Raw genomic sequence first — 8,648 nt, 5'->3', positions numbered from 1 at the left:
AAAAAAAAAAAAAAAAAAAGTCATCAAATTATACTCTTAATACTGATATGTCACAAGATGTAAAAATTTTGCCTCCATTAATAAAGACCCGACAATCTATTAAATTCCACAAATGTAAATTCTGCAAATGTCAGTTCTTTTGGCACCAGAATCTGAGGTAGGCCCTAGATGGCCTTCACATGATCACAACTTTTACAATTTCCAAGGCATCTATATAGCCAGGTTCTCACGTGTTCCTCACAGGCCCCCTTGCAAGGACTCAGGTTTGTCTGGGGAAGGCTGAGACCCAGAAGTGAGATAGGACTTCCACTACCACTGTCCCTAAAGGAACCTGTGTCTTTACAGGGATGAAGACGAGGTAGGTAGCACGTTCCCCTTCCCTGGAGGTATTCAAGTCAGAATAGATTGATAATATGTGAATGTTGTGACAGAATAAATTGGATTTAGTGGCCTAACCACCCCACCCCCCAATGGCCTGGGAATCTCCTGGGGACAGAATTTATGGGCTTTCCTGGGGACAGAATTGAAAGGATGACCTTAAGAGTGAAATAACAGAAAAATGTATTTGCTGTTCAAGAACAGCCAGAAAGAGGCTTTGATGGCAGCTTATGAAGAGTGGGATGGAGATGAACTGGAGGGGACACACGGGAACTTTGTGGGGTGATGAAAATGTTCTGTATTTTGATTGGGTTGCTATTAATGCTTATTGACTCATAGTTTTTCAGTAAGGGCTAAAATCAGCCATATTTGAGAATCTGTTAGCTTTGGGCCTAGTGCCTTGATGGGGCTGGATGCAAAGCTGGCTAGGACGAGTTGCATCCCAAAGGCATTGGGATCTGTATTTAGAGATCTGCACCAGAGCTAGTTTGCCCTAGGGACTCACACTTCTCACTGGCCAGTCCTATCCTTTGTTCTGGGGCTTTTGACCCCAGCATCTTGACTTCCTGTAGCCCCTGTGCTACAGTCACTATTCTACCCTGTTCCCAACGGCCTTTTAGTTTCTTGAACACTGGAAGCTCCTTCCCTCCTCAGGAATATGATTTTTCCTAGAAAGCTCTTGTCCTAACCAACTCTTATTCATGTTTCATGTCTCAATCTAAATGCTGTCTTCTCAGGGAAGTCGTTCCTGGTCCCCAAGACTAAGACAGATCCCTGTTATGTTACTCCATAATTAAAAAAAAATTACTAACATTTAAAAGACATTTTTTTTAGGGTGGCTCCTGTGGCTCAAAGGAGTAGGGTGCCGGCCCCATATGCTGGAGGTGGCAGCTTCAAACACAGCCCTGGCCAGAAACTGCAAAAAAACAACAACAAAAAAACTCCTACATAATTTGTTTTTATTGTGGTAAGATATACACAACATAAAAAGAGCCATTTTAGCCATTTTTAAGTGCATCATTCACATCATTCAGTGGTTTTTATTCCCCTCAATATTGTGGGTTTTTTTTTTTTTTTTTTTTTGGGCAGAGTCTCACTGTCATCCTGGGTAGAGTGCTGTGCCATCATAGCTCACAGCAACCTCAAACTCTTAGGCTTAGCCTCCTGAGTAGCTGGGACCATAGGTGCCCACTCCAACACCTGGCTAGTTTTTTTATTTTTATTTTTTATATATTTTAGTAGAGATAGGGTCTTGCTCTTGCTTAGGCTGGTCTCAAACTCCTGAGCTCAGGAGATCCACCCACCTGATGGATCTTTAGGATTCAGTAGGATTATAGCAGGAACTTGTTTTGTCTTCTACGATATTCTCTAGTGCTTAGTACAGTGCTTGAATATTCAACAATGAATAATTTTGAATAAATGAATGTATTCTTACAAAAACAATAAAGAAACCAAAACATGAAGGGAAAAAACCACCACCTGTTTCTCTATCATGGGGCCGTGGGTGGTGGGAATGGTAAAGAACTTCAGAGCTAGGAGGCCCTGAGTGTTCCATATTTTTAGGGACGCCTGTGTCTTTTCAGTAACATTCACATCATCATTGTTCCAAGGCTAGCACACTCTATAGATGGGGGGTTCACTCATTGTCATCCTTGGACAGATTTCTCAGTGAAAATGGCCTTGCTCACAGGGCTTATAGCAGCCTCCCGTGACTGTCCCACGTTGCTGGGTCTTAGGGAGCTCCTTTCTGTACCTCGTCTTTGGGCAGGCAGTGCTGGGAGAGGCAGCTGGGAGCTACAGTGCTGGTGGTTAACTCAGAGTCTGTCATCCTTCTCTGGGCCAGACAGGACCCTGGGGGCTCTGCCTCTTGCCTCCAGCCCACCCCCAGTGCACCCTGTATTCACACTACCAGATTCACCTCCCCACACCAGGCTCTACTCAGGATCCCCATGGGGTTGCCCTCTGCCTCCTTTGTGGTCCTGGTTGCCCACATGTCTGGCCACCACAGGTCTGGCCTCATCTACTCTCTAGACCCAGAAGTTGGCCTCCCTCCAACCTGCCCAGTCTGGTGGCCACCTATACTTCCCCACAGCCACACCTTTGGTAGATGACTCTTGCCTGCCATCTGAGGCATCTACAATCTTTCAAACCCAGGTTGAACTGGTTCCTTCTCAGGTTCCTTCTAAGTCCTTCCTCCATAATGGGCTTCCTCAAGCTCAGAGGCACTGGTGCTTCTCCTAGATGGAGGGTTTAATAGGGTCAGGATCCAGGCCCTGGGCATGCCCAGTGAGTACTCTCGATGGATGGTGTGGGCTACAGACACAGCCTCAAAGGGTGCAGGATACAGGCAGCCAGAGCAGTGCTAGACCCATTCCCCTCGAGCCCAGCAAGTTCCACCTCTCCTGGCCCTGGCCTGACTGCATCCTCAAGACACTCGCCCATACCACTGGACTTCAGCCCGGCAACTGGTGTGGCACAAATGAGAATTCACCTGGGTCAGGCCAAGGTGGAAGCTCTCCTCTGGCTTTCAACCTCCTCCTTCCTCCGCCTCCAGCCTCCCATCTGCAACACTGGTGGGGAGAGATAAGTCCTCCTCAGGCTGTTGGAGGAATGCAGACCTGCCTTTGGCCACAAGGTCAGGGCAGGTAACAGGCCTGAGATAGAGCCCTTCCTAGCTGGAGCTAGGAAAGGACAGAGAAGTGGAGAAGTAACATTGCTGAATCAGCAGCAGCAGGGAAACTGCATCTCTGATTTGAGAGTAAGGTTTAACAAGGTCTTAATGTTCTTTCCTCACAGCCACTCTGTAAGGCTGACAGAGGAAGTTTATTTTCCCATTTGACAGATGAGTAAACTGAGACCCAGAGATGTCTTGCCCAGGGTCACATAGTAGGTCAAGAGCAGAGCTGGACTGGAACCCAAGTTATGTGCCTGCCAGCCTGCTGCTAAGAGAATCTCCAGATGTTGCTGTGAGGGTCACTGTGCCAAGGCGTGTGAGATCTTGTGCTTTTGGAAGTGTTTCTATGCACACAGTTGATATGATCCCCCTGTTGTCAGTGAAGTTCAGACATTTTATCTTTATGTGCACAGAGGATGATGGTGAGGATCAGAGAGGTTAAACAACTTCTTCAAAATCATGCAAAAACAAAGTAGTGGAACTGGTACTCCAACTCTGGATTTTCTGCCCTTGTCTTGCGCCACAGCCCTATTTAACCTTCTACAAGTGAGCCCATCTCTGTGCCAGGCTGGGGCTCTGCCCCGGCTTCATCCACCTCCCTCCAGTGATGTCTGCAAAACAGGCCCAGTGCTGTGTGAGCTGCGTGGGACACCTGGGACCCCTGTCGCCCCTTCTCACCATGGACTCTCACTACACTGGGCTCCTGAGCCCTGCCTGGCCCCTCACTTACAGGGTGGCAAACCTTGGGACCTAGCAACGTTGTTTTTTGTTTTCAATGGCTCCTGTGCCCCAGCTGCCTTCCTGCTGGCCTGCCTCTATTTTGGGTACATTATTGGGTCTTCCTATGGGCACCTTGTGGGACAGGCATGCCCTAACCAGGGATCGGGGAAAGTGGTGGTGCAGGGGTGCTCAGAGCACATCCCGAATGCATCTCTGGGTCAGTTATCCTCCAGGGCCTTATGGCTCACGTCCAGGGATTGTTCCCTTTCTCATCCATCTACCTTCCTCAAACCTCCCATCAGAGCAGTGGCCAAATTCTCTGAAGCACAAGTGCTACAAAATGACAATCTCCCCCCATTACACAGACCTTGGCATTTAGGCCCTGTCCTCCCCCATTCTATACTCCAGCCTCCCAGACCTCTCCCTCCCTGAACTTTCTGCTTTGCACTGTCAGCCTCTTTCCCCGCCTGAGGCTTTGTCTTTAATCCCATGATCATTCAAGGTCTATCTCAAGGCCCCCCAATTAGAAGCCTCTCCCCTCTTCTCCTTGGCCTCTGACCTTCCTGGGGATGGGTTGCATAGAGGTCTGGACCCTGAAGCTCTGCGTGTGGCCTCCTCCCTCCCTCCTGGCAGCATCTAGTCCCTGTGGGACTCCTGTGGGGAGTCTGGGTGAGGGATGGGGTTCTCTCCTGCCAGGATCACCCTTAGATGGACAGGACCTAGGCCAGAGGAAATGGGTAAATGCCTGACAAACCGAATCTGCTTCCTCGGAATCAGAGATTAGTTAAATACACACAGCGAAGGGCTTTGGGGAAACTTCGGTCACTGTTCCCATGCACAGACCAGGAAGCCACAGCACAGAGAGGGCCAGGGACTGGCCAAGGTCACACAGCAAGCTGGAGCCAAAACCTCTAGCTCCCCCTCAACTTGTCTGTCATTCACCGCCGCCCCTACATGCCTAAGACCCTCTGAGGACACAGAGAAACCATCCTATTGACAGAAAAGTTCTCCCTCTGTCCCAGGACTCACACCCCTAGGTAGTGCCTCATTCTTCAGTCCAGCCTCTCTCAGCTAGACAGGGGAGCAGACTCGCAAAGCCGCATTCCAAGTGGCAACTTCTTATCCCACCTTAGAGATCACCCAGACCCTTCCCTTCCTTTCCCAAGCAGAGAAGGTGAAGCTCTGATAGGCGCCCACCTGGGCTCACACAGCTGAGGCCCAGAGTCCCGCAGGGACTAGATGCTGCCCACAGGCTGTGCTCAGAGACCAACCACCTATGACTTACCCAGTTTTTGAGTTTTCTTGGGTGGTCCCCACAGTGGTGTCCTGTCGGCTGTCCTGCAGGACCTCTCTGATGTCTGGCATGTTGGGGTCCCTGTGGGGGCAGCTGTATCCAGCTCCAGAACTGCGTGGCATCTGCCTTGGGCAAAGAGCGCTCTGTCACCCACTGTGAGAGGCTGGCCTTGAGTGGGCAGTGGGGGCGGGCAGGGGGAGTGACTACAGTGACCCAAAGAGGCCCATTTCTTCTCTATTTTTAGAAGCTCAAAAAAAAAAAAAAATTCCCAACCCTCTCCTCCCTGGTGAAGTTGCTCAGAATTAAAACTTTCCTTTTCTTTGTGGTTTTGTTTCACTGGAGATGAGGAGAATTTCAATGAAGACAGTGTTCTTTTTGATGCAAATTCTCTCCGGTTCTCCCAGGAGGTTTGGGCCAATGGGTTCAGGGCTTCTGGGACCCTAGAAAACCTCCTCACTGGCTTTAAAAGGCCACAGTGGAGCAAAAGGGGTTCTTTGCACAAATCCAGACCCAGATCCTGGGGTGGCTGCGGATGCTGACTTCATCTACTCTGCAACCCTGACCTGCTGTTGGCAGAATGCAGCCCTGTGAGGGTGTCCGCAGGCTCAGTCCACCTCCCGCACGCAGGCCCTGTGCTGGAGGCCGGAGGTCGGGAGTGGACTCATAGTTCCTGGTCTCAAGGGCAGGAAGGAAAGGAGACTTTTTTTTTTTTTTTTTTTTTTTCCGGTGCAGTTTTCAGCCTGGGCTGGTTTGAACCTACCACCTCTGGCATATGGGGCCGGCGCCCTACTCCTTTGAGCCAAAGGTGCCGCCCGGAAAGGAGACATTTTCAACACTGAGGATGGTAATATAGTTCACACCTGGAACATCTCTTCGCAGGGAAGAGATATGACCAAGGCGATTCAGGGTCTGCTACCCAGGAACACCTAAATAGAAACATGGATCTGTCCCTTCCATTGAAGGGAAAAGGTGTGCTGATGGTGGGTTTCCAGGCAGCCATGAAGAGAGATGAGCAGGGACTGTCCCTGACCACCAGAATCCTCCCCTTTAGGACTATCTATGCAATCATGCCCTAGGGCTGCCATAACAAAGTACTGCAAACTGGAGGGCTTGAAACAACAGAAATGTTTTCTCTCACAGTTCTGGAGGCTGAAAGTCCAAGATCCAGATGTGAGCAAGGCCATTCCCCCTCTGCAAATTTTGGGGAAGACTCTGCTTCTCTTCTGGCTTCCAGGGTCACTGGCAGGCCTTGCATTCCAGCCTGTAGTTGCATCACTCCGGCCTCTGCCTCTGTCTTCCCTCTATGTGTCTGTCTCAGTCTATTTTCTGTTGCTATAATGGAACACTCCAGACTCAGTAATCTGTGAAGAAAATTAATTTCTTGCAGCTCTGGAGGCTGGGAAGTCCCTTATTCAGGTGCCAGCCTCTGGTGAGGGTCTTCTTGCTGTGCTATACATGGCAGAGGGCACTGCATGGTGAGCGGCAAGACTGTGTTAGCTCAGTCCCTCTTCCTCTGGTCCCATTCTGGAGCACTCCCTTGTGACCTTATTAACCCTACTTACCTCTTAAAAGCCCCACCTCTAATCAACATATGAATTTGGGATTTTAAGTTTCAACACGTGAAATTTGGGGGCACAGTCAAACCATAGTAGTCTATTTCCCTATTTTCTTATAAAAGGCACCAGTCATTGGACTGGGGCCCACCCTAATCTCATACGACCTCATGTTAAGGTCTTACATCTTCAAAGACCCTGTTTCCAAATGAGATCACGTTCTGAGGCTCTCAGTGGACACAGATTTTGGGGGATCACCATTCATTGCAGTGCAGACTATGTGCAAACACTGGAGGTGTTTGTGGGGATTCTTAGGGGACACCCCCAAGAGGGGAAGTGGGCCTAGCTGGGTCACAGGTGATGCTGCCTGACTGGTGAAGGCAGGTAACTGAGAAAAGCGAGCAAATTCAGGACACAGGTCCCTGGATGCTGCCTCCCCAATACTGGAGAAAGAACACTGGGCAGGAAGCCTGAATCTTCCACTGCGCCCCTGCCCCAAGACCTTAGGCAGATCTCCAACTAAAGGGCTCAGTTGTAACTGTTTGGATCATGAGGGTGGCGACCTGGAGGCTGGTCAAAGTAGCCACTAGCTCCAAGAAGATGATGGAGAAAGCTTTGGTCACAGCTGACTGAGGAGTCAAGTGGCCAACACTGTTAAATAATAAGCCAGTTCTTTAAGAGAAAAAGACCCCAAATTCTCAGCTTTGAATTCCAAATTCTTGGTCCTGATGAAAGCCTGGGAGGGTTTGGAAAGATGTGTGATGAAGTGGGACAAGTTCTTCTCTCCCTCATTCCCCTTTCCTCTGCACATCCCTCAGATCCTCACAAATCCTGGGAACTGGGAAGGGCGAGGGAATTCAAAGGGAAGGAGGAACCAGGGGAACGGTCTTCAGAAGGTCTCCTTTGAAGATCTGTGTTGGCATGCAGATCTGAGAGTAATGGGGACCTGAGGTCACTCAAGAAAGTGACAAGGTTCCAAGGTGCCCAGCGAAGGCCACAGAGGAGAGATAGATGTGGGATACTTGGCCTGGGCAGGCATCTGGGCAGCCCACTGCCTCAGAGCTAGCAATGAAACAAGGGTCTGGGGGCCACATGAGGAGGAGTCTGTGGGCTGGTGAAAGAGGCCAATGGGAGCACAGGTATCCAGCAGTCACTGGCAGGAGGGTGGACCCCATCAGGACCAAAGGTGCATCTGAACAGAAGCTTGAGCCTGGGACACGGTGCTGACAAAGAGGACAGTGAGTGGTGGAGTCTGATCCAGCTTAGCTTTTAAAATGGTTCATTACATTTTTTTCTTTTTTGAGACAGAGTCTCACTGTGTCAACCTCAGTAGAGTGCTGTGGTGTCACAGCTCACAGCAAACTCTTGGGCTTATGTGAGTTCATTAAATTTTGAAAAGCAAATACAAATAGCATGCCAGCGAGTCTTTGCTTGTCCCCAGGTTCCCTCTCCACTCTTTCCTCCAGCTCTCTCCCTGGAGCTGACTATGTGTCAGTCACTCAGTCTCCTGGCCTCTGACCTCTGGTTGAGTGAGACCAATGGGGGTTGTGGCAGGAGAGCAGAGGGTGTAGGATTTTATTCCTCCTGTCCCCTCCCAGCTGGCCACCCACTGTCAGCAGGCTCTGCTGTGGTTGGGATACCTCCTCCCTCACTGCTACAGGCTGCTGGAGGTGACTCCTTTGAGGCTTCCTTAACACTGTGCTCACCTCTCTCACTGCCCCTTATGAAGAGTAAACTTCCCCTGTCTCTTTCAGCAGACCATCTGTTTCTTGCAGAACACTGCATGAAATAGCAGAGCATGGAAACTGCGCAAAAAGCCTGGCTATTCAATGGGGACAGGGTCTCCTTTGGGGGTAATAACTGTGATAGAGGTGATAGTTGCACAATATTTTGAGCCTACTAAATGCCACTGAATTTTATACTTTGAAATGGTGAATTTCACCTCAATAAAAACATTTTTTTTAGAAAGATACAAAGGATTTCACAGTGAAAAGTAAAATTTCCTCCTTATCTCTCCCCCCCACCCATC

The 8,648-nt window shown here is 49.6% G+C and overlaps 1 protein-coding gene across 2 annotated transcripts in view; it reads right to left on the bottom strand.

The window, feature by feature from the left end:
• The window catches only part of ACSBG1 (acyl-CoA synthetase bubblegum family member 1), a 55,829-nt gene extending 50,641 nt beyond the window's left edge, over nucleotides 1-5,188 (bottom strand). For both annotated transcript variants that reach the window (XM_012801925.2, XM_012801924.2), the window contains exon 1: nucleotides 5,058-5,188. In XM_012801925.2, coding sequence (XP_012657379.1) covers nucleotides 5,058-5,188 — 131 coding nt within the window. The remainder of the gene's footprint in view (nucleotides 1-5,057) is intronic.
• Nucleotides 5,189-8,648: the final 3,460 nt, after the last annotated feature.

The sequence above is a fragment of the Otolemur garnettii genome, unplaced genomic scaffold, assembly GCF_000181295.1.
Source record: "Otolemur garnettii isolate 467f Iridium unplaced genomic scaffold, OtoGar3 scaffold00011, whole genome shotgun sequence".
In the NCBI taxonomy this organism is placed as follows: domain Eukaryota; kingdom Metazoa; phylum Chordata; class Mammalia; order Primates; family Galagidae; genus Otolemur; species Otolemur garnettii.
Note: the sequence above shows the minus strand (reverse complement) of the source record. Positions and strands in the feature narration are given on the sequence as shown.